At 35.1% G+C, this 27,809-nt stretch overlaps 1 protein-coding gene across 1 annotated transcript; it reads right to left on the reverse strand.

Moving 5' to 3' along the window:
- Window positions 1-1,237: 1,237 nt before the first annotated feature.
- LOC111901233 (butanoate--CoA ligase AAE1) lies at window positions 1,238-22,296 on the reverse strand. Its single transcript, XM_023897109.3, has 2 exons — window positions 22,019-22,296; window positions 1,238-2,838 (listed from the first exon to the last, which is right to left on the reverse strand). The coding sequence occupies exons 1-2, from the start codon at window positions 22,262-22,264 to the stop codon at window positions 1,396-1,398; spliced, it is 1,689 nt and encodes a 562-aa protein (XP_023752877.1). The 5' UTR covers window positions 22,265-22,296; the 3' UTR covers window positions 1,238-1,395.
- Window positions 22,297-27,809: the final 5,513 nt, after the last annotated feature.

The raw sequence follows: 27,809 nt of genomic DNA on the forward strand, positions 1-27,809 counted from the left end.
CTCATGAGTACGCCCGACATACTCACATGCACCCGCGATCCATTTAATGAACTACGTCATGTGTACGCCCCAAGTACGCTTAGCGTAAGGACCATATTTGCAGAGGGATAAGTTTGTTAAGAATATGGGTTTTGCTCAATCCTAAAGTTAGGATTGACTAAATGTGTAAATACGCCAAACTTTGTTGTGTTACAGTGTCAAAAACCTCATATGGGTTTTGCTCAAAATTCTCAGCTACATCATCATGTTACCCCTAAAGAGGATACAATTCCCCTCAAACCCTTAATTAGCCGGTATTTCCTAATGTTATGGACCAAATAAGCACAAAAAATACTTGAGTGATTAAATGTGTAAATTCGCCAAATTTTATTGTGCTATAGTGCATAAATCCCTTAAATTTATATATAAAACATCATTTTGGGTATTTCGATTCGATTCGGGTTTTTTCTTTTTTGAGTTTTATATATAAAGAAATCAAACTGAAAAGGAAAACAAAAGAACTGTCTTTCTAAAACATAAAACCAAATAATTGGTTTTTCAAAATTGTTTGCTTTTGTACAACTCTAATTGTATTAACGAAAATTTTGTTTATCCTAATTTTCCAACTATTCTTTCTCATTTATATCAAGCTTTTTGGAATTGAGCTCGAACATGATGTTGTTTTCTAGTACAATGCAAAAATAAATAAATAAATAAATTGGACTATTAATTAAAGAATCCAAAGGGTTTCTAATTCAACGGTATTCAGTGTTGTCCTTCCTCTTTGAGGTTGAAGGTTCAAGTCACGTTGTGGACATATGTGGATTTAAGGTGTAGTTTAGGAGTAGATTTGACGTTTCAAAAAATAAATAAAATAAATAAAATAAAAAATAAGTAAAATAGTTGAATAAAGTGGAATCTCATTCAATTAATTAAACTCAATCATAATAAATTTTTATATTAACATTTAATAATATAAAAATTTAGTGGCCGGTGAGCTATTCAATTAATTAATAAACTTTGAAAATATATAATGATTAACAAATAATCTTTTTAAGTATATTCTATTGGTCTTTTGTATAGTCGAATGAATTTAAAAGAAAAAATTAAAATGTATGAAAATTAAAATATAGTTGAACGAACTTTAAAGAAAAAATTAAAATATATGAAAATTAAAATAATATTGTGTAAATTCATTAAACTATATAAAATTTAATCCATCATGGATGCGTCATTGGAATGAGAAAATTAAAGCACCTTGTTGCAACGTTCCATTATTTTGACAAGTATAAAACTTTGAATCATGCTATCTAGAATGAAAACAATAAAAATTGAAGTTTTATACTATAACATGTATATATAGAATATCTTATTTGAGATAGATACCAAACAAGTGGGAATTAAAATCATAAACACTCAATGTCCATTCATCAAGGTGATAGCCTCAATGGCCTTGGCTTTTTCCCTAAGAACATATTTTAGAATTTTGCCCGTGGAATTTTTGGGCAAAATCCCAAATACAACGTCTATAGGGATCATATTCCGAGGCAACAATTCTTCCTCACAAAACTTGATGATATCGTTGCTACTTAAAGAACAGCCATCTTTCAGTGTCACAAATGCCGAAGGACTTTGACCAACAATATGGTTTGGCTTCCCAACAACTGCAACTTCTTTTATGAAGGGATGATTCTTTATAACTTGTTCAATCTCTAGTGTGCTCACAATGTCCCCTTCAGAAACAATGCTATCCAAAACTCGATCCTTCATTACTATATCACCATTAGGGTTTCTAACACCAAGGTCCCCAGTTCTATACCACCCGCCCTTAAACGCCTTTTGTGTCCCTTCCATGTTCTTAAGGTACCCGGACATCATAACATTACCTCTAAACACAACTTCACCGATCGTCTTCCCGTCAAATGGTACACTGATCATTGTTTCTGGGTCTTTCACATCGACATTTTCCATTAAAATGTTGTGAGTTCCTTCGCGACATGTTATGTTCTCATTATCCTTTTCGTTTCTTGTTCTCAAAGATGTATGAGTCATGGGTCCGAGAGCTTCTGTCATTCCATACCCATGGTGAATGTTGAATCCGAGGCTCTCAATTTTCAGAATGGTATCTGAAGGTGGCAAAGGTCCGGCCACAATCAGATCAACCGGTGATGGAATAGGTTGCTGTTCCTTGGTTATGGAGCTTGCGATCTTGTCTAAAATGGTAGGCGAACCACACAAGTGTGTTACCTTATGGATCACAATGGAATCAAAGATAATCTCCGCTGTGACTTCTTTGATGCAAATATTAGTGCCACCCAATGCCGCCACCACCCATGGAAAGCACCACCCGTTGCAGCGAAACATATCCACCGTCCATAAGAAAACTGGCCTTTTTCTCATATCGTATCTGAAGATAACTGCCAAAGAGTTTAAGTACGCCGCTCTATGGCTATATATAGCCCCCTTGGGCTTCCCGGTTGAGCCTGAAGTGAAATTTATGGAAATTGGATCACATTCATCATTTGGATTTATGATCTTGAAATCGGGTTTTCCTAAAGAAAGAAGATCGTTGTAACAGAGAGTGTTTGATGGGACAGTGGCAGCGTGTTTTCCGTTTATGAGAACTAGGCGTGGTGGTGGTGTTGCTGGTTTTTCCGGCGATAGTACCCGGAATGCTTCAAGAACAGTTTGAATGTGTTGGTGATGAACAAATATGATTTTGGGTTGCAATTGTTGGAGTGTGATTGCTAATGTGAGTGGATCGAGACTTGTGTTGAGTGCAGAAAGGATCGCACCCACCATTGGAACACCAAAATGCAGCTCATAGAGGGCAGGTACATTTGGAGCCAAAGCGGCTACCTATAATGACATTATGTTATGGTTAGGAGCATTAAAACATTAGGATATATTGTTAAAGACTTAAGGGGTCATTTTTAAATTCATAATAAAAGTATTTAATTTAAAATATAGTTTTTTCCATCGTGAGCTTAGTTAGTATAACTGTATAATTAAAAGTTTAGCTAAGAAAACGGTCTGGTAATTGAAATTCACCTAATATACTAACATATTTGTCAAATACTTTTACTCACAAAAAGTTAAATTGTTATTTTAAGATATTGTACAAATTAAACATGATGTATTTGGTCTACATAAAATTCAAAAGAATCTGGAAACAAGCATTGACTTGTAAAATCGTTCTCACTTGTTTTGCTACATCCAAAACGATTCATTGAGAGTTGATTCCTACAATTAAGAAATTGCTCCATACAAGATAACATATTGTAGTTATCCTATAATTAAGTCACTAAAACATATATTTTATGGGTATTGTATTTCCATTTAGGCCCTATTTGGTAGCCTCTTAATTGAGAAATTAAGAGGTAATGTCTTAATCTTTAAGATTTAGACTGTTTGTTTGGATATGAATTTATGCCTCTTAACTTATTAAATGTCTCTTAATTTTTCAGATGTGGAGGCGTATCTGAACTTAAAAAAGAGACGCATATTCCTCTTTTGCCCTAATATATGACTTCTTTCCCTCTTCTCTTTCTTTCACAGACGTAGGCGCTCCTTCCCCCTTGCATCTCCGATTCTGCCATCCTTTCCACCACTAGTTGGCCACCTTCTCCCCCGGTACTGCCATCTCCACTGGTAACGAACTCCCCAGTCCATATATGTATCCCAGTAAAAAAAGGAACTGAACACCTCTTTTTGTTCCTTCTCAAAACTCGATTAACACACGATTGCAGCCTTCCTCCTCTGCATCTCCCTTGTTTCTTAGTTGTAGGTTTGAAAATGGTGGCATCGTGAAGTGGAAAGGATGACGAACAGGGGAATTGCATGTGAGGGAGTAAGTTAATGGTCAGTTTTTGTTTTTGTGTGTTTTTTTTCTTGGGTGATTTGGTTTTATCGGTGTAGGTTGTGGTGATGGTGGTAAAATGTAGGAATGGTGTTTGTGTGGGTGGTGTTCGGTGGTTCAGGAAAAAGTGAAGGAGGGTAATGTTGGATTTGGGTTAATGGCTATAGTGATTGTGTTGGTTATGGTGGTTGGATAGTGGTTGATGGTGGGTTGTATCCTATTTGATTCAAGTCAAAATTGTTACTTTTTTGTATTGAAACAAGCACAAGATGAAGCTCGAAAAAGCTGTGCATTCTAGCACCACCTATTGTCAACCAGAATCATCCATTAAAGACATCATTCATTGATTGGGATTGGTGGGAGGAGGTTGGCTATACTCTAGGGGGGCCAACTATTGAGACCATGTCATGGTCAGATTTTGCGACCCGGTTTCAAGCTGAGTTTGTACCAGCTGTTGAGGTGCAATAATTAGCGAGGGAGTTTCTGGATATGCGACAGAAGACTAAGACCATGGAGGATATCACCGCCAAGTTCAGAGAGAGAGACCTACTGATACCTCAGTATGCTGCAAACGAGGCGATGAGAAAGACTCGATATCATGACATGTTGAGACCAAATATTCAGGAGTTTATTAGTTTTTCTAACTGCTCAAAACTGGATAACATGATATCTAGAGCTCAGGAACAAGAGATTGATTTAGAGCACATAGGTAAGAGGAAGGCGGAGCATGGGCAGACGACTAGGATTTTAGCGAAGAAACCCAATGGTTTCAATTCTAGATCGAGGGGCTAGCAGGGTCCGGGGTGGCTATGGAAAGTGCGGCAAAACACATGATGAAGTCTGTAGGTAGGGTGGTTTGGGCTACTATAAATGTGGCAAGATAGGACACTTCATCAGGGATTGTACCACCACCATTACCACCCAGAGATCTGATCTGATCTGCTTCAATTGTCATCAGATGGGCCATATGAAGGCCAAATACCTGAGTTTAGCAGAAGTGGGACCAGTAGAAGCACCTGCTCTGGTGACTTTGAGGATCATTGATGGCCACCAGGGCAAGGCGGAGGTGCCAGTTATTTGGAACAAGTCATTTCATCTGACAGTCGAGGAGGCTCGTGCAACACCAGATGTGGTGACGGGTATGTATCTTCTCCTTATCTCTTTATTTATGTTAATTTTCCTTCTAATATTTTGTGTTTGCTTTTAGGCCGTTCCATGTAATGGTATCTCTGCTCTAGTTGTTTGATTCGGGGGCTACCCGATCCTTTGCATCTCTCGCGCTCAGCAAGAGATTTGTCGATGCTCCGGGGGAGCTAGATTATCCATTAGAGGTTGAAATTGCTGATGATTGTCATGTGCGAGTATCGAAGGTTCATCGGGATCGTGTTTTGGATTTCTTCAATGACCGATACTCGATCGATTTAGTTCCTATTCCCTATATGAGAACAAGGTTTATATGAGGATGAATTGGCTGAGCCCCAATGGGGCAGTGATTGATTACGAGTAGCAGTTGGTGTGTATTCGGATCCCATGTAGGGGAGAGTTGGAGGTTCAGGGAAAGGGTGTTCAGCATGGGCCGGTTCTATGTTCAACAACTAGGGCCAGACATTATCTTTAGGAAGGTTGCTTCGAATTTGTTGCCTGTGTTATGGATACCTTGGAGAAGGGTAAAGCGACTATGGATGATGTTCCGATTGTTCGGCGTACTTAGATGTATTTCTGGAGGATTTGCTTGGAGTGCCTCCAGAGAGGAAGGTGGAGTTTCAGATTAACTTGGTTCCTAGTTCGGCTCCAATAGCCAAAGCACCTTATCGATTAGCACCTCCAGAGATTCATGAGTTGTCTACACAGCTGCAGAAGCTGTTAGACAAGGGATTTATTCGTCTGAGTAGTTCGCCATGGGGAACGCCGATCTTGTTTGTGAAGAAGAAGGATGGGTCGAATCGGATTTGTATCGATTACCGGTAGTTGAATAAACTAACAATGAAGAACCGTTACCCACTCCCGAGGATTGATGATTTATTTGACCAACTTCGGGATGCATCTTGGTTTTTCATGATTGATCTGTGTTCGTGTTATCAAGGCGGTGATGAGGTAGGAGGTTCCGAGGTCTCCATATGAGATTCAGAGTGTCCTTGGATTGGCAGGTTACTATCGAAGATTTATTTAGAATTTCTCCAAGATAGCGGTTCCTTTGACTCGATTAACGAAGAAGACTGTCACGTTTCATTGGGGGAATGAGCAGCAGGCAGCTTTTGAGACCTTGAGATAGAGATTGTGTGAGGCGCCGATTCTAACCTTATCGGAGGGTGAGGATTTTTTGGTTTATTGTGATGTGTCGATAATGGGTTTGGGTGCAGTATTGATGCAACGGGATCATGTGATCGCTTACTCTTCAAGGCAGCTAAAGGCTCATGAGGTGGATTACCCTACACACGATTTGGAGTTAGGGGTGGTGGTGTTTGCCCTCAAGATTAGGCGACATTAACTCTGTGTGGTCTACTGTACTATATACACGGATCACAAGAGCCTGAGGTATATGATGGATCAGCCGAATCTAAACATGAGGCAGTGTAGATGGTTGGATGTGGTAACGGATTATGATTGTGAGATCCTTTATTACCCGAGGAAGGCTAACGTAGTGGCCGATGCTCTCATCTGTAAGGTGTCCGCAGCTCCGGTCAGGGATATGTGTTTGAGGATGACAATGATTACCCCACTTTTAAAGCAGATCCAAGAGGCTCAGGTTGGGACTATGAACAAATAGCACCAGAAGAGTGAGCGCATAGTAGGTCAGCTGGCTTCCTTCGATTATGATAGTCGGGGGTTATTGAGTCTTTATCGGAGGGTGTGGTTCCGTATTTGGGTGGTGCACACTAGTTTTTGATGGAAGAGGCGTACAAGTCGAGGTTTTCTATTCATCCCGTAGCAACAAAGATATATAAAGATCTCCGAATCAACTATTGGTGGCAATGCATGAAGCGAGATGTGGCCTGGTATGTGGATATGTGCTTGACTTGCAGGAAATTCAAGGTTGAGCATCAGCGACCTCATGTCAAGTTGCAGTTGTTAGACATTCATGTTTGGAAATGGGAAGAGATTATTATGGATTTCATCACGAAGTTGTCGTGGACAGTGCGCGGAGTGGATTCCATATGGGTCATCGTGGATGGATTGACTAAGAGCTTGCATTGCATTTCGATTTAGGAGAGTATCGCTATGGAGAGGTTGGCTGACATCTACATCAAGGAGGTTGTGGCACGGCATGGGGTGCCGGTGTCAGTGATTTCATACATGGATGTTCGGTTTACTTCCAGGCTCTAGAAGAGGTTTCACGAGGATTTGGGTACTCGTCTACATTTCATCACGACTTTCCACTCGCAGACTAAGGGACAGAGTGAGTGGACTATCCATACCTTGGAGGATATGCTTCGGGCATGTGTATGGGATTTCGGTGGGAGTTAGGATATGTGTCTCCCTTTGGCAGAGTTTTCGTATAACAACAGTTATCACGCCATCTTTAATCGACCTCCTTTTGAGATGCTCTATGGGAGGAAGTGAAGGACCCCCGATATGTTAAGGGGAGGTCGGTTAGCGGATCATGAGGAGTACTGAGGTAGTACTCAAGACTATTGAGTTGATCCAACAGGTTCGGGGTAAACTTCAGACAACACAGATTCGACAGAGGAGTTATGCCGACAAGTATCGATCAGATCTAGATTTCAGAGTTGAGGACATGGTACTCCTTAAGGTGTCATCTTGAAAAGGTGTCATCCGATTCTGGAAGAGGGCCAAGTTGGGCATCAGGCATATCGGTCCTTTTAGGGTTTTGGCATGGGTGGGCAGGGTTGTTTATCTCTAGGATTTGCCTAAGGAGCTCAGTCAGATCCATAGCACGTTTCAGGTCTCTCAGATGTGGAAAATATTTGGTTGATGATTTTGCGGTGGTTCCTTTGGAGGATATTCACCTAAATTATATTGAGACCGATTGTCGTCCTTAATAGGAAGGCGAAGGCTCTGCAGAACAAGATGATGGTTCAGGTAAAGGTGTAATGGTAGCACTGCAAGGGTTCAGAATATATGTGGGAGCCTGAGGTCGAGATGAGGAAGCATTATCCGGAGTTGTTTACAGCGATGGATGTCAAAGGCAAAGCCTGATTCAAGTAGGGAGAATTGGAACATTCAAATTTCATGTACTTCTATTTTTCCATCAAACTTAAAATTTATTACATTTGGGTCCCTGGCCAGTAGGTTGGGCGTATTGGGTAGAAAGGTTGGTCATGGAGGCATCCACATACACTAGGCGTACGTGGAGTACGCGGGGCTTACGGTCACCTCGGAGAAACCCTAGTTTTTAAGATTTGAGCCATATTTAAACACCGTAAGTTACTCTTGGACCTTCTTATGACCAGCCTCATCTTCTCCAAACCCTAAGAACAAAACCCTAATTGCCATTTGAGTGTTTTGAGCTTCGAAGTGACCTTTGAGGGTGTTTTTGGTGATCTTGGAGGAAGAAGAGTTCTTGGAAGTAGCATTGGTGCAGTTGAAGCTTGTGGATCCAGAACCATCACCAATTTGGAAAGCTTTTGGAGGTATAAAGCTCTAAACTTGATGGTTCTTTATGATAGATCTAGTTTAGGGCTTGATTTTGTGCATTTTAAGGTCCCTTAAGTCATGATTGGGGGTATGAGCTACTCGAGCAGCTAGGAATGCTACATCTTAGCTTCTCTCATGTTCGTTGTACATAAAAATGTTATCTTGATATGTTATATTGGACCATGCATGAGTTAGGGCTCTTAAAATGGGTCTTTATGGTAAAAAACGAGTATTGGTCCCATTAAGTCTTGCAAAACTATAAAGTTTCCAACTTTACGTGTTAAGACCTTAAAATAATGTACATCTGAAGTTTGGATGTTAAGAACTTAAGTGGTTAAGTCAAAAGTAGAGGATTTGCCATCTGGCTAGTAGGCTGGGCGTGCTAGGTCAAGCACCTGCTTTTCGAGTCAACGCTTGTACACTACATGTACGAGGTGTACGTAGGGCGTACACTGTGAAGTGGGATTCCATTATTTTGGACATTATTTTTGGTCTTGGACTCCTTTTGGGCTTTGGGCCTTAGCTAGATTTTGGGCTTTGTATCCGTTGGGCCATAGTTAGACGTTAGGTTTATGGGTTGGTCAAATTTTGGGCCTTGGGCCACTATAGAGTTATCTGGACAAGCTAGTTGAGCCAAGTAGGGGACAAAGGTAAAATAGTCTTTTATCCTAGAGGTTGAGGATGATGAGTTGGGACTCTGGTTATAGTTTATGACCTAATATCTAATTAGGATTTTTATTATTTGTGATTTAGTGAGAGAATTTCAGATTCAACAGCTCGAGTGTGATTTGATATCTTCTATCTGAGGTGAGTTTCCTTCACTATACACGTGGGTCAAAGGCACCAACGACGGACCACTGGATTATGTTAATAGGATGATAGTTGTCTTCGTGAGAATTCCATGTATTATTCTATATGTTTGTTGTCTCTATGACTTTTACTGTTATTATTATACGCTAGCTGTGGTGGATGAAATAGACCCCATATTGGTTGAAAGATACAGAAGGGGTTGAAATATACCCCGTACCGATTGAAAGAGACCGAAGAGGTTGAATTATACCCGGTACCGGTTGAAAGAGACCAAAGGGGTTGAAATATACTCGGTCGGTTGAAATAGACCGAAAGGGGATAAAATAGACCCATATATGTTTTGACTGTATGTATGTATGGTATGAGGTATTTTGGGGGGGTTCACTAAGCTTTGTGTCTACGGTTTTTAGTTTACGTTTCAGGTACTTCCAACTCGAAAGGGAAGGGTATGGCTTGATCGCACCACATCCGCCTATGTTTTCGCATTATGTGGTTTTAGGGTTTTGTACTCTGATGATATTTCACCATGATACAATTTCGGTTGTTTTGACATGATTTTTAGATGTGTTGAAATGAATTTAAAATGAAAATTTTGTCTGAAAATTTTGGGATGTTGCATTGAAAAGGAGACCACCCCAGCTTACCTTAGCTACATCCTTTCTCTTATTTGTTATCTTCTGTAATTCCATCTTTCACCATCCAGCCTATTATTGTTACTGAAGACTACACCCATCATCTGTTTCCTTCTCCTTTAAACATGCATATTTATAAGATATACATGTAGCTTGAGATTGTCTTCCCAAAAGAACCTTTGTGGAGCGATGAGATACGCTAACATACATAGAGACATAAGAGAGTGTGTCACACCAATGTGAGATACACTAACAATATTGTCCAGACCTAACCTTCGACACACCTAATCAAGGAAGCATGTTGCATATCCAATCACACAAAACTGCTCTCTGAAGACCACACTACCATATGCTTTTTTCATTGAAGAATTGCAAGACAGAGAGATTCAGTGTTCTAAAACGCAGCTCATGGTGCACGCCAAGGCGTGCCATGGCGTGATGTGTGACTTCGTCGTTAAGAAAAGTCTCATAACGTTGCTGTTAGGCGGGACGCATGACAAGACGTGATATTGCGTGCCATGGCACGTTATCACGTGTTATGACGTGTGTTTTTTCGTTTGAGACATGTTTTTTTCCTCATTTTTATGCATTTTCTAATCGGACATACACAAGTATTGTGTTTTTGTTAACTTTTTGTTATTAGTTGTTGATATAACATTTCTAAAAACTAGTTATATTTAATATAAATATATATTTATGTGATAATATAATTATATATTAATACAAAATCGCCGCCTTACATCACGCCTTGAAAAACTTTATGTTTCGCCATAGCTCGTTAAGCTTGAAGTTTGGTGTGCCGCCGCGTCACGCCTTCTAAAACATTGGAGAGATTAATGAAGCAAATCCATCTTCACCACTCATAGCTACCCGTAAACCCTTTTCTTTTTCTTAAAGATTTTTTTTAATGATATGTAATACTAATATTAAATGACTTAATAAAAAACATAAGTGCTCACCAATATGTACCAAGGCATCACACTAGCTATCTGCACTCAATCTAGAAATCTTAATGTCATACTGTGACAGGGTTTTGGTTATTTGAAAGAATAACCCGACCTGATTTTTGTTTTTTACCTGCTTTAGCATATTATTTTACAATTTTACATTTCTTGTCCAGCTTTTAAACTTTGTTATGAATTTGGTTTAAACTTTCCTTTTTTTCCTTTTTATTATTAATTCACATTAAAATTGGTTTTACTTTACAAATTAACTTATTTTAAAAGCTTTTACAACTTTTTTTTTTGAACTTTATATGAAAAGTATTTTACTAATTTTTTCAACTTTTGTACAACGTTTTAAAACTTTTTTGAAACTTTTTTCTAACACTTTTTACACATTTTTTCGCAACATTATAATATTTTCACAACTTTTTTTTTACAAAAGGTTTTTATAACATCTTTTTGGAACCCTTTAAAACCTTTTTAGATGTTTTTATAATTGTTTTACAATCAAAAGAAAAAATAGATCAAAATCCTTAGAGCCAATTAATATAGAATAATAAATCCAAACTCATAGAACCAAAAAAAAAAAAAAAATCAAAACTTGTAAACAATAGATTGATCTATTTTTTATGTTGGTTGTAAAAAAGTCATAAAAAAAAACAAATTTTAGAAAGAATTTGTAGATTTTCATTTGAGAAATTTTGACCAAAATTGAAATATAATTCAAAACTTAAGCAAAAATTAAAAAATGTAAAAGAAGTCCTTAATTATAAATATATATACAAATTGTAACTTTTTATTTGTAAGTAATGTTACTATATAACTAAAGTACATATTGTCATGAACAGTGCACAAATGTACTATTAATATTATTGTAGTTAAACATCAACATTGTTATGTACAGATGTGCAAGTATGCCGTTTAATTTTAATCTCTCCTTTATATAATTTATCATTTGTTTTTTATTTTATAAAATTATATTCTTTTATTTATTACTTTTTAAAATATCATTTTCATCTTTTCAACTTTAACTTTGTAAAATACCATTTTCATTTTTTTTACTTTTTAGTCTCTCTCTCTCTCTCTCTCTCTCTCTCTTTCTCTCTCTCTCTCTCTCTCTCTCTATATATATATATATATATATATATATATATATATATATATATATATATATATATATATATATATATATATATATTATGATTTTCCCTCTACCTTATAAAATGCATTTTCCATTCTTCTATTTTTTTAAATGTTATTTTGACCCCACAATTCTGAATTTTATAAAATGTTGCTCTTATCACTTTCATTTTCTAAATTTTCGTGTTTATCCGTCATATTACATTTAATTTGATTTTCTTTAATAATTTTTGTTCTTTAACTTAAAAAAATTATATTATATATATGACAATGCAAGAAGTTGTGATATACTATATTGGTTTAATTAATTATCATTCTTAATACGAAAAAAAAACACGTAAAACTCACAACAAAGCACAGACTCAATTACTAGTGTGACATAGTAGGTAAAAATCAAAAAACAAAATATTGTTTCCATTTTATACAATAAAATCAGTATGTTGGCTATGTCAAGATATTTGTTTTCCAAAAAATTTGTAACCCACAAAAAAAATGGTCTTATTTACCCAAACACCCAACATTTGTAACCAAGCCATATTGAACCTAGTTGTGATCAACAAACCGGACTCCAAAAGAAATTAAAGATAATTGCAATTATATGACTAAGCTATAAAGATATTACAAATATAATTAACCTTGCATTTGTGTATTGTATTTATGGAGTATTTAACAAATTAGTTTCGCATGAAATTTTGTACGTAAAGAAAACAGGCTTAACATACAAACACATTATTGACCGTTTACTTCTTCGATGTCACTATGTCAACATTCTTTGGTTAATGGTTGTCAATAGTCAATAAAGTAAAGTACATGCTGCCGTTATCGTTGATAATGACTACTAGCAATTCCTTAATTTAATTTAAAGAATATCCAATAGGGATGACATGACATATATAAGATATGAGTGATTTTCTGTATCCACATCAACATTCACCACCCCACACCACGTTATGTTCATCTTTTTTTTATCCAATTTACCATTGTGTTCATACCTCGTTTTCAAATATTGGTTTTTTTTTAGTCTCATATTTGATGAGGATTTGATTTGACTTTATCATTTTTTTTTTGTTTTTTTTACCATCGGGAAATCTTTGTTGTTTTTATTGCTTGGATTCACCTAGAGTTATAACACACTTTCAGATTGAAATATTTCAATGATACAATCAAAAATTCAATCGTACGGTCGGTACTGAGGAATAAAAATTCTTCAAAAGCTTAGGACGAGACAGGAAAAAAGGTCCCTACTATTATTATAAGTTTTTATTTTTAAATAAAAAATATATAATATATGATAAGAATTTTTGGGTTCTGTGCAGCTGCCCCCTCCCCCTCCCCCCTCTCTCTATGCCCTTGTGTTTAATGGGATAAAACTAAATGTTCTTTAACAGAGAATGTGGAATGCTATGATCTGTGCAACAAAAACGAATGACCAAAAACTAGGAATAACCAAGTTTGAAACCGACGAAAACTGTCATATGACATTTACAAAACCAACATTTAATTGCCAGCCACCATCGCTATCGGATCATCATCGTCGTCGGTCAACTACTGTTCGCTAGAACCCTTGCATTATCTGACAATGACATCGTCGGAAAATTAAAAAAAGAGAACAAAACATTCGACGACGCCAGACTACGCAAACTAACCCCAACGATGTAGATTTGAACCGCCTTTGTCGTCGTCATCTAGTTAGATCTATTATGTCGTCAAATATGAAAACCCTTCAACGTAAGAAACCACTGAAGCAGTCCTTCTTCTACTGCTCAATCAGTTGAAGGAGCCAACTTGTAGAGTTTTTCCGCCACTGCCTCAATTTCGCATTTACCGGTTTAGGGTTTGTGGTGACGGTGGATTCGAGTTTTCAAGAACTTTAGCGGTGTTGTAAGTAAATTAGGGTTTCTCTAGGTTGTAAGTTGATGACAAAAGAGGGGTGATGTTGCAACCTACATCATATTTAAGAGGAGGGGACATGGTAAATCGATCCTCTGACCGCTACTGTCAATGTCGGCCTTAGGGTTTTCATGATCTCTGACCGAATGATGCATTCATTGTAGTAGAAGAAAGAGAAAGAAATAGGTGGCCATCGTAGCAATAGAAAGAAAGAAAAAAAAAAGGTGGTATCGATGGTGGTCTGATGAATAAGTCTCCAACGGTGTCGGCAGCTGGTGGTGGTGTTGGTGTTCATATCTCCAGCCGGTGGTGTTGGTATTTTTATGTGTTAAAACTAGATAGAAGATAGGTAATGTAGAGAGAGAGAGAGAGAGAGAGAGAGAGAGAGAGAGAGAAATACCCACATGTTAATAATTAAATAAAATATTGCAATATAGTCTTTTCATATTATATTAAATAGAAAAGTAAGGATGTTAATCATAAGGACTGATAGTGTGCAATGTTTGCTCTAAAGAGACCATTAGCGTAAAAATACAAGTTATATAAGATCTATTTTAGGAAAAAAAATGAAAACCATAAAGACTATTTTTGAAAATTTGTCTTAATATTTTTATGATTTAAATAATAAATAGTAATTGAGCTTGCACTTTGCAGCGATGTTTGTAAGATTTTTTTGTTGCGTATTAGAAAAGTAAATGATGAAAATCATGTTATATATATATATATATATATATATATATATATATATATATATATATATATATATATATATATATATATATATATATATAATACGATGACGTGGGGATACACACGAAAGCTTAGAAAATAAAAGGTGAAAGTGATATAAATGATATTTTAAAAAGTAAAAATATTGAAAATATCAGTTAACTAATAGAGAGATTGCAAGTGAAAGATCATACAAATTTAAAAGATTAAAATTAAACTTCAGGCATTAAGATCTTTGTACATTGTACATAAAATATTATACTATTAGCTACACTAACTTATACTCACAAAGTCAAAATTACATTTTATATATATATATATATATATATATATATATATATATATATATATATATATATATATATATATATATATATAATAAAAAATCTTCCAATTAGTAAAAGTCATTATTTGAATACAAACACAAAAAAATGCTTAATATATAATTGGGTTTTAACTTGCAAGTCTTTAAGAAATCATGTTTTATTAGTCTTTCATGTTTGTTAGTCAAAGTGTATCCATCAAGAAGTTGGTAACACACTCACATTACATATGCCACGTATGGGGCGAGGCCAAAAACAATGTCCCCACACAAATAATAATAACTAGAAACTTTCTCGGCGTGTGTTATAACAGTGCAAATCCGTTATATAAATTAAATTTTGATGATTGTATTAAAAAAATTAAATATTATTTTATTTATTAGTAGATAAATATATAAAATGGATCTCACTAGCTAACCAGCTTATATTATCGTATGAAAACGTATCATATTGAGCCAAAGTCATATATAGGAAAAGTATAGATTAATAATCAGGAACAAGTATAAAAAATTTATATCGAAATGTAAAGAACTCGAATTTATATTGAAACATATATAAAAATAAGTAATTAGGATTTTTTTTATAGTTAACGAATGAAAATTCAAATAATAATAAAGATATTATACGTGAACTAATACGTAGAAAGAAAACTTAATACGAGAATGTAAAAATAATTTATTTATTTATTTATTTTTTTAAAATTGGATGTCACATCAGCTTGACCTTGATAAGATAGGGGTTGAATCCTATCGTGGGTCCGAAAATGTAACAAGGTGGGTGGTTTTACATTTTAAAATTTGCGTAACTTGATGACTACTGCATAAGAGGTCTCAGACACGTTTCATTTTCATTTGGAGGGTTGGGCTCCTATAAAAATGAATTGTTTTGTTTGACATTTATGTTTAAAGAATATCTCAGTTGCCGAAAACCTTGTTGTTAGAGGAGTGATTTGGTCATCATCTCTTTGCCAGTTTTGTGGTATTGAACAAGAAGATGTCGAGCATCTGTTTTTTAAGTGTAGTTTTGCTAAAAAAGGTTAGACTTGGTTCTGTAAATGGTTGATGTTATTGAAATCTATTCTTGTTGATGTTTCTGACATATTGGGGCTGGTAAAGACCATGGTGTTGACTAAGAAAATGAAGAGATTGCTATGGGCCCTCATATATTCGGTTTATGGAGTATATAGAAGACTAGAAATGCTTTAGTTTTCAAAAGTTTAAGGAGCAACCCAATGGAGACAGCCACTGATATTTAGTTAATCTCTTTCATATGGTTGAAATATAGAGAGAGATTCAGTTCTTTAAATTAGTTTGATCGGTGTAATTCTCCTATTTCCTTTGTTTGTATGTTGTAACTTTTCTAGTGTCTTGCTAGTTTCGTTTTAATGTGATTTCGTTGTTCAGAAAAAAAAAATCTAAATCCATTTGGACACTTCCACTTTTCTATCTTTTAGATGTACTAATTAAAATAACAGTAATAATTTAATTTTTTTTAAAGTTTTAGCCTAAAGTCTTGTATTGACTCATGTATTATATGAGTTCATTTAAAAAAATATGAAATTTTAACAATTTGAAAAGTTTGAATTTATAAGAGAAATAAGAAAAATTTTGAATTATTAAAATTAATAAGACTTTAATACATTATGTATATAAACTCTTTCTAATAAATACTTTACATATATATTACCTTACATATTAAATGTGGAATTTTAATTTAATAAAATGAAAAATACAATAAAATGACAAGTGGAAAATAAAAAATTTTAAAATTCTAAAAAATTTCATGTGGCCAAATTAAAGAGAAGAAGTCATGTGGGAAAAAGATTTTGATTTATTTGGTAGGATATATATATATATATATATATATATATATATATATATATATATATATATATATATATATATATATATATATATATATATATATATATATGTTCAGGTCATTTGAGACCATTCTAATTTTGTGAGACCGTGAAACCAAATCTAAAAATAATTTTAAAATGCGAAATAAATTGAAAAATCCAAAAATTCTTTTTTTAAATATTATTTTCGGAACTTGAATTAACTAAAAAAATAAAAAAAATAAAAAAAATTCTGTTTTTTTTTTTTGAAAAATATGTGAAATATTCTACAAGAATATTATACTGACATATTCTAAAAAATAATTTTAAAATGCAAAATAAATGGAAAAATCTAAAAATTCCTTTTTTTAAATATTATTTTCGGAACTTGAATTAACTAAAAAAATAAAAAAATAAAAAAAATTCCATTTTTTTTGAAAAATACGTGAAATATTCTAATAGAATATTACACTGTATATATTCTAAAAAATAAATTTAAAATGCAAAATAAATGGAAAAATCCAAAAATTCTTTTTTTAAATATTATTTTCGGAACTTCAATTAACTAAATAAAATAAAAAAAATAAAAAAATGCGTCTCACCGTCTCACAAAATTAGACCGTCTCACATGAATCTAACCCTATGTGTGTGTGTGTGTGTATATATATATATATATATATATATATATATATATATATATATATATAGGGTTACGTTATTTTGTTTTCACTATCTATTATGTGCATCTAACTCTGGACCAATCATTTTAGTTATTTTAAGGAGGGTAATTAATGCATATTACATGTTGAAGATATAATGAATATTAATTACATCTTCAGCATTTAATATATATATATATATATATATATATATATATATATATATATATATATATATATATATATAGGGTTACGTTATTTTGTTTTCACTATCTATTATGTGCATCTAACTCTGGACCAATCATTTTAGTTATTTTAAGGAGGGTAATTAATGCATATTACATGTTGAAGATATAATGAATATTAATTACATCTTCAGCATTTAATATGCATTAATTACTTTATTAAAATAACTAAAATGATTGGTCCAGAATCAGTCATACATGCACACAATAGATAGTGAAAACATTTGAATCTAACTCTTTCTTTCTCTCTCTCTCTCTATATATATATATATATATATATATATATATATATATATATATATATATATATATATATATATATATATATATATATATATTAAAGCGCATCGCATGTAACAAAGGAAACTTTAGGACTTTAGGTTTTTGCCACCATTCTATGAGGGTTTCATACTTTTGGTCCCTTCAACTTTTATTCATGCAATCTCCACCCATAAGTATATCCAATTGTGCAATCTCCACCCAGAAGTATATCCAGTTGTCAATTAGGTCCCTGCCTTTTCAAACATTGTTCTATTTCAATATTTTTTTTCGCGTTATTACAAATTTGGTCCTTCCTTGGCCAATGAGTAGTGAACCATACTGTACACTCTTAGAGTTTGTCATCGCTCTTACATGTTTTTGTAAACTGTTGATTTTTGGCCATTTTTTTTTTTTTCAGAAAACACTAAATTATTTCTAACCCATGTGACGCATGGACTCTTTCCTAGTATACATTAATGCGCATGGGAAGATGAACAGAAAAGTTTTTGCATTCATAGTTTGGTCACAGAATTGTATTGTTTCTATAATTTTAAATTATTTTTACACACTTTGCTCCACACCAATTTTTTTTTTATTTATTTTTTAAAAGTTTTGTACAATATCTGTATATTTTGCACAACTTTTTTAACCAAATCTTCCAAACGTTTCTTACAAAAAGATTTTGAATATGTTTTTACATATTTGTTTTTAAACTTAATATTTTTCATAAATATTTTTTTATAGAACTTTTACAACTTTTTTTTTCAATTCTTTTTGCTAATACATTTTTAGAAAAGGAGTTATTTTCTATATAATTAATTATGTAAAACCTTTGTATACCTTTATTATCCATAGACTCTAAATATTTTATTGCTCTTATAAATTTTGGTGTAAATTCTGTTATAATAAATTTTGTACACACATAATTTTTTTATCATCGGATTTCTCGAATGCCCTTTCCTTTCTGTCAAACCAAAGAGTTAGTTACATATATATAGAGGAGGGGTCAATTAATAAAAAAAGGTTAAGAACGAGGGAATGAATCTGGACCACTCATTTCGAATCTGTCGCTTAAATGATCTAACACACCGGGGGGACGGAACAAATTTTATTAATATATGAATACGTCTTCATATATATATATATATATATATATATGCTTATTCGTATATGAATATATATGAATAAGTATGTGTCTATTCATAAGTGATATTCATATATGAATATGTCGGTTGTTGGCAGTAGTAGTGGCAGGAGTAGTAGTGGTAGTGACAATGGATGGTAGTGGTTATGGTAGTTGTGGTGGCAACGGTGACATACATGTTAGTGGAGGTGGTAGTAGCTGTGACGAAGTTGGTGGCAGGGGGACAATAGCAGTGGCAGTGGTTGTAGTGGTGGTGGTAGCAGCGGTGTCGTAGGTGATGACAATTGTTGATGGTGGTAGTGGCGGAGATAATGGTGGTGGTGGAGGCGATGGAAGTGGCAGTATGTAGGGGTGTGTGTGTGTGGGGGGGGGGGGGGTGGGAGGAGGGGGAGGAAGAGGGGAGGTGTTGGAATAATATAGATCAGTATAGGATAAAAATGTATCAATTATAATAAACATATAGGTGATATTATTATGTATTATCAAGAATTATAAATGATTAAAGAATAAGTTGTAATTAAGATTTGACACTAAATGACTTTGGGCGCGTTTGATACAGAGCATTTGAGAGTTTCTAACTTCTTGCTTCTAGTTTTTCTACAAAATGATATTATTTAAACAAACAGCTTCGTTTGGCAGTACGAGCGTTTATCGTTTAGTTTAAACAAAATGCTTCAAATCTAAAAAGCTACTTGATGTAACATTTAACAAAACGCTACTGAATTTTTTAAACCAATTTCCAGAATTGCCTTTAAAAAATATATTTATATATTTGTCTTTTTAAAAAACAATTGTCGTTTTATGTAACTTTACGTATTTCAAAAGCTTCTAGCTACTTTTATTAAACACTCATATAATAAATAAAAACCACAACTTTCAGTTGCCTGCTACCCAATACCAACTATTCGTTATTCGCTACCAACTACCAGCTATTCCCTACCAACTACCAGATAACAACTAAGTGTCATTTAAGCCTATGGAAGTTGAATTAGACATTGATTTTCAAGATGTGTATTGATTCCTACAACTCTACATAAACACAGAGGGAAACATTAAACGATATGTAGTTAGTCCCAAACTTTGTTACTTTGGCGCCGGAAGATGAGAAATCATATGATTATTCAAGATAACGAGTAGAATTGTCGTCGGATTTGATTGATCAAATCCCCACCAAATTGTTCATATCGTTGAGCTTGAAGAAAAAGAATCCTTATCAACAATGTTTTTGTCAAGAGAATCTAATGACTATTGATTGGCATGAAACCAGCTTGAGCTTGGGCATGAAGAGGAAGTGATAGAGGGTTGAACAATTGTTCCATAAACAAATCCGATCTTGTTCTTAGGAAATAAAGCAATAGTTGTGGACCTCATCTAAGAAGAAAAACCTATTCCATTAAAGACATTGGAATTGAGTATGGAACTGGATTATCAGAATATCCAAGAAAAAAAAAGGACTTGAAGCATTAATGACATGAGAATTATTAATTTCATCAGATTGCCATATAGTAAAAGGGAGAAAGAAAGAATGAAGAAGATTGATGAAAAGATGAAAAGGGATCAAGGTGAATTTGATCCATGTCATAAATCAAGGTTAAGAGAGAATGAAGATAGTTTTTCATTGACTGAAATGTGTTAAAACACCGAAATGATTACCGAACATCAACTAACTTAACTAACTGAACATAATCTATCTCAAATGAACATCAACTAACTTAACTAACTGAACAAACTTTCTAACAACTTAATACACACGTGATAAATACAAAACTAACATAATCTATCTCAAATGGATGGCCTCCTTTGTCCAGTCTTAACACCAATCGGTTAAATAACACATTACAGTTAAATGGAGAATTTCATATATGATCTTCTTAAAAATCAAAATATCATATTTACCCAATTTAATTTCTGTATATCATATTTACCCTTCATAAAATTTCTAAATATGATATTCATCCTTCATAAAATTTCAAAATATCATATATATCTTTTTTAAACATTAAAATATCATATATGTCATTTTTAAATATTAAAATATGGTATATGTATTTTTTAAACATCAAAATAACAATGGTAATATCTAAAATATCCTCCATCTACAACATGATAATAATCAACAACAACAAAAACTAAACAATCAAAATATACATTCCATAGAGAGGGTTGGAGATGGATTTTTTTGTTTGTTAAAAGGACGACATTCCAACAATTTAGCAGTTCACATTTCATTATCATAGATGTAAGGATAATATGGTCAAAAATTTTAATTATTATAATAATTCTAAGGTATAAAAAATGATTAAAAAGTATTAAAAACATTATAAAAATGATTTGAGCAAATATGATATTTTGCAGGTTTATGAAGGGTAAATATGATATTGATAAATTAAACTGGGCAAATATAATATTTTGAAGTTTAAAAGAAACATATATAAAATTCTCCCAAAGCTAAAAGATATCAATAACAAAGAAAGATCAAGTCCGAAATTGATGAGGATGGGTGCTGCTGATTAGATCAGAATTTAAGAATGTGAAATGCATTAATAGGAGCACGACAAATGAGACATATTAGGTAAGTGGAATCAAATTACGTCCAAGAACTAATCTTTTTACGCGTCATCTTGTAAACATTTATTATGCATGCCATATAAATAATGTGCTTCTAGAAAGGAGTTGACATTCTAAGATAAATAATTTTTCTTATTTCTTAATTGGGAGTTGATTTTCTCATAATCTCGATGACTTTGGATATGAGGTACAAGAACAAAATACGAAAAACATACTTTGTATGTTATAATTAGTTAACTCTTGTTCTTGTATTTCTCTCTTTTACTAAAATAAAAAAGGTTTTACAAATTTGGCCTTGCACAAAACCTCCAGATATGTAAACTGAATCAATCATATATATAATAACATCGAAACCATAACAAAACAAAAAGGTTATGATATAAAGGTCAGGAAACTTACAACTTGTCCATGGTTAACTCCCCAAATCGAGAGAGCAGAAGCCAGTTTTATGCATCGGTTGTATGTTTCTTTCCATGTATATGTCACATCACCATAAATAACAGATGATGCTTTTTCGTAAACGAATGCGGCTCTTTCTAAGAAACTAACTGGTGATAAAGGCACATAGTTAGCTTCACATTTCTGAAAACCCTCCAACTCCATTGGAAGTAGAACTGTAGAAGATATAGATATGTTTTTGGTCATATGATCAATCAATAGGTTGCATAATTATATAGGCATATAAATCGTAATGATCGAGCAATGAGGTCATGTGAGCTGCGTTATGGCATGACGTATATCGTAGTAGAAAATTGTGAAATAAACAAGTGGAGATAAGATATATAGAATCATCCGCTTGATTGAGTGCAATTGCTTTTCTTTTTTACTTAATTTGATGGGAGTTAGTTTGATCGAATTTTGATACACACGCTAATATCTAGTAATATATTAATTAATTAAGATGATATATTCGAATGGAAATCAAATCGATCATCCACCTGAACTTTTTAGAAGCAACTAGAGATAAAAAGAAGAAACATATTGTGTAATTATATTAAATTTATATTTAGTAATTAATTTTGAATGTTCGATTACATGTATAATAACATAAGATTCTTTGATAATGGCTTTTCTTTTATTTTCTTATTGATATTGAAAGTCTCTTACTTCTTTTTTGGGTCACACGGTTTCTAATTAAAAAAAAAAGACTAAGTGGAAACTTGTTATGGAAATTTCTTGGCAAATGAAATATTTGTTTATATATTAAATAATAATTTAATTATATAACTTTTAGGGTGCTCGACGGTTTATAGGGAAGTCAATCAATGGATAGAAACTGAAAATACAATACACACGCACATCGACGTATGTAGAGGTGCAAAGATGGAGAATCCAGTCTAATGTGGTTTGGCTAAAGACACCAATTAGACGATCCGTCTCATAACCGACCCGGTTTTGAAAGAATTACAACGGGTTTTCTTTAAACAGATTTGAACCGGTTCGATTTGATCCAGATCCAATTTGTGATCCAAAATATGATCCATGTCGGTGAGATTTTATTTATTTTTTTTGTTTTTTGTTTTTAAACTTATAAACAATCAAATATAACATAAAATCCAACATAGTTTGTTAGAAAATTTAAAACATACAACAAACATTAGATGTACAATTTTTTTGGATGCTAACACAGTGATGATTAATGTTATCAACATGTTTTAGCGTAATTGTTATTAATATTGAGATAAGTTGAGTTCTATTTTACTCATCGAGATTGAAGGTGTTGGTTGCACACTTGGAGTGATAAATATGACATTGGGATACGAGAGTCTGAGGACAACGCCCTTGGGTATAGGTTCCAAGGGACAACACCCTAGTAGGCTCCAAGGAGCAAAGCATGACGATGTAGGACTCTAACCATGTATTTTCCCACCATAACCCACTTATGACATCATCATGATGTAAGGGTCGGTTATGTCTAATAACTACCATATTTTTGCGCCAATTTTGGTTTAACCATTTTTAACCACTTTTCCTTCATGTATAAATAAGATGTGAATGTTTAAGGGTTGATGTAACATCCCGATGTCAATGTAATTTCAATTTCAACCCTATGTTTGAATAATATTGCATTTTTGACCCTTGAGTTGAGAAAGGTTGCTAGTTTAACCAATAGTGGCAATATGGTAATTTTGCCCAAGTGTTGTACGCTGAGCGTACGTCATGTACGCTAAGCGTACTAGGGCGCGCCCTAGTACGTTGGGCATACACCTCGTATGTGGGGGCGTACATGAAGAAAGGGCAAGCCTTAATTTTTAGGGGTTGATCCATATTTAAACCTCATTATAGCCTCACATCTCATTCTTATTCAACCTTCCTCTATGAGAATCAACCCCAAGAATATCCTAAGTGAAATAGAGCATTTTGGAACCCTTTGGAGTGTTTAGAAGTGTTCTTGAAGAAGAAGAAGAGAATGGTGAGAAGAGCTTGGAGTCTTGAAAGCACCTTGGATCTGAGATTTCCTTCTTGATTTCAAGCTCCAGAAGGTAAAAAGTTTGCATCTTGATCACTCTACCTAGTAGATCTAGGCATTTGTTCATTTAAAACACTTTTTGTCCCGAAAATGGTGATTCTTGAGCATGGCATGTTCTTGACCCAATAAGTCGTCCTTTTAGACCTTATGAGGGGTCTCGAGTCATAAAAATGTAGTTTTGAGAGCTAGTTTCACTCCATGCATGCTATAGAGGGTCTTAATGCATTAAGATGTTGATGGTTTGTGTTTTAAGCACTTAATGGACATACAAAGTCATAAAGTTGGAAACTTTATGACTCAAAAGGGTATTTTAGCCTTATATATGACTTTGGACGTGAAGATGTGGAGTATTAAGCATTTAATGGAAAAAGGGTGGAATAGGGCACGTACGCTAGGCATACCAGGTGGTATGATGTGCATACGCAGTCAACGCCCCGTAAGTTAGTTAAGCACTGAGTACACCTCACGTACAGAAGAGTACGCCCAACATATTTGGTTGAGTTGACTCAGTCAGGTTGGATCGTCTGGGTTGACTCGGCAGGGTGTTGACTTTGACTTTGACTTTGACCAAGGTTGACTAAGTTTGACTTAAGGGTATTTTTGGGTATTTTGGATTGAGTTTGAGAATTGGTCATTTGGTTGGAAAGATGACAGTTAGAGGTGAGATTTGGAGTCGGGACCTCATAAACTATTTTTAAGATTGAGATGTGAGTTTTCTTCACTATACTTGCGGGCATGGTTGTCAAAATCGCGATCCTGATCGTAGGATCGTACGATCCTAGGTATGAAAAACGGTCTAGATCGTATCGTATTTAGAATAGGATCGCAGGTAGGATCGTAAGATCGTAAGATCGAGATCCGATCCGATCCTACCTTCCCTTTATTTATTTTGCAAATGAATTGTTTTTTACTGTAACATCCATTAAAATTCATGCAAAATTTAAACTTTTAAAAACATTTCAAATACTAAAAGTTATTACAAAAAGGTTTCCAAAATAGTTTATATCAGAGTGTCCCATTAATCCAAATCAAAATATGAGGAAGTGTACGGTCACACATTCGCCTTCCTGCGATCATCAGAAGTACCTGAAACAAAATCAACAACTGTAAGCCCGAGGCTTAGTGAGTTTCCCCCAAAATACCAACGCCATACAATCATAATCATATCACATAAACAAACAGAACAACCATGCATCTCGAGTCTTGTAACACCGTGAAAATTTACAACCAATGTAAACTCTTCAAAAACAACCCATATTCATTAAGTTATTACAAAAATGTTTTCAGTTCATATATTATCAGAGTATCCTAGAAACATCAACATAAAACTGAGGAGAGGTACGATCACGCCTTCGCCTTGCCACGGTCTCCTGAAGTACCTGAAACAATACACTGAAACTGTAAGCCCGAAAGCTTAGTGAGTTACCCCCAAAATACAAACCACAAAACCACACACATATCATATCATATCATAAACAGAACAGCCATGCATTTCGAGTCTACAATGTGACTGGTCCGCCTGCACCAGGCCTTCAGTCCACCCGGTTCACTCTCTCTCCGAGTCTACAATATGACTGGTCCGCCCGCACCGGGCCTTCAGTCCACCTGGTCCACTCTCTGAGTCTACAGTATGACTGGTCCGCCCGCACCGAGCCTTCAATCTCTCTGGTCCACTCTCCAAGCCTTGGCACATCTGGTCCGCCCTCTTGGGGCCTTTAGCTTATCCGGACCGCTCACCGGGCCTTCGGTCTAACCGGTCCACCCTGGGTATATTGGCCTACAGAACAAAGCAGGACCCACCTCAACCCAACCCCAGTCCAACAAACATGTGCACATAAACATATAATCATTTAACATCTCACAACTAATCAAACCGATCCAGCATAACAGATAACATAGCAACATCCTAACCAGGATACCGACCTAACCGGTCACTAGCATAGCATCATCCTATATATCAGGATACCGATCTCAACCAGGTCTCTAACATATACCATCCTAACTACCAGGATGCAGACATAGCACAGCAATAACATAACAACAACTACCCGGATTTCCATCCGATAAAGGGACGGCCTTGGTGCCTTAGACCCTGTTGATATAGTGAGGATAACTCACCTGCAACTTCCGACTTGAAGAAATAAGATCACGCTGCTCCGACCACCAGCACTAACTCCACCAGTGAACATTACCAATTAACCAAATGCAATAAACACCAATAATTACCAAAATACCCTTGGAAGTCAAACTGGTCATCCCTTGGTCCTTGTTAAAGTCCTCAGTCAAAATCAACCTTCCTGATTGACCCTACTCGCCTGTAACAGCCCGGATTCCCAGGTATCTTTTATGCTTATGTTTTTGGTGTTTTGTGAGGGGACTCGGCGAGTTGGAGCTCAAACTCGCCGAGTAGGATCGCGGTTCTGGACGTGGGTTCGCGCCTGGACTCGGCGAGTCCGCGCTGTTTAATGAAACCCTAATTTCTCGGGTTTGGGACCTATTTAAAGGGCCTTAAGGCCGTCATTTGTGCTCACCAGTCCCCTGAGTGAAACCCTAGTGAGTTGAGCGTTTGGAGCAAAGCAAGAAGCCATTATTGACCTTGGAGGTGTCATCTTGCAAGGGAAAGGAAGAAATAGCTAAGGGAAATCAAGAGGAGCCACTTCCTGAAGGTTTGAGGTTCAGAACATCACATTTGAGGTACTACCTTCGAGCTATTCTCTGTTATGTTGATGTTTATATTGATCTAGGGCTTATTGAGCCCTTTTGTGGCTAGATCTAGTGCTTCCTTGGTCCCTTAAGCGAGTTAGATTCTAGATCTGGACCCTTGGAGGTCCAGAGTGTCCCTTTGCCCAAGCTTTTTATGAATCCATGGGGGGTTTTAGATTGGGATCCTTGTGCTTAAGGTCAAAACACCATTTATGAGTCATGGGGTGTATTATGAGCACCAAGATATGGACTTTACGTGATGAATAAGCTTAGGAAGGCCAGATCTATGAATTGTTGGAGCGGATCTGACCTCAGAAGCAAGTTTGAGTTGATGCATGGCATGGACTCGCCGAGTCTGACGAACAGACTCGGCGAGTAGCATGAAGATTGTCCTTAACCACTCAGTGAGTGGTCCTGCCGAGTTATGGGTTGACTCAGTGAGTCAGGGCGAGTTAGAGAGGGTTGACAGGTGGACTGAGTCGAACTGGAACTCGCCGAGTTGTTCTTGAGACTCGACGAGTTGAGTCGGGGTGGCCTCGCGATTCTTACCAGGTGGAACTCGTCGAGTCAGGGGAATACTCGACGTGTCAAAAAGGGAATCCTAGAGAGTTGGTGAAAACGTCTAGACTCGTCGAGTCGCCCTAGTGCACTCGCCGAGTCCGGTCAAAGTTGACCGCTGACCGTTGACTGTTGACCAGAGTTGACTAGTGTTGACTTGATAGAGGTAGTCAACCTTAGTGGTAAAAGTGTTAATTAGAGGCATATGATGTTATAGGGGGATTGTAGCTCGGAGGATCGAGCACGAGTGATTTCCAGGATTTGCGAGTTATCGAGATACACGAGGTGAGTCTTCTCACTATACTATACCCGGAAGGGTTTGACTGTGTGACCGGAAGGTCGGATATGGTATGAGACATATGTGTTATGTGTGATAAGTTAATCGTTATATTTGCCATGTATGATATGCTTGATATGGGCCGGAAGGAATTATGTTATGGGCCAGAAGGCAAATATGTT

Source organism: Lactuca sativa, chromosome 3 (genome assembly GCF_002870075.4).
Source record: "Lactuca sativa cultivar Salinas chromosome 3, Lsat_Salinas_v11, whole genome shotgun sequence".
NCBI classification, from domain to species: Eukaryota; Viridiplantae; Streptophyta; class Magnoliopsida; order Asterales; family Asteraceae; genus Lactuca; species Lactuca sativa.

What these genes read in the sequence shown, in the direction of transcription:
- LOC111901233 (XM_023897109.3), bottom strand. Translation starts at nt 22,264, where the DNA reads ATGACCAAAAACATATCTATATCTTCTACAGTTCTACTTCCAATGGAG. An exon ending in GAGTTAACCATGGACAAGTT is followed by an intron (nt 2,839 to 22,018) that starts GTAAGTTTCCTG and finishes ATGTCATTATAG; the next exon opens with GTAGCCGCTTTGGCTCCAAA.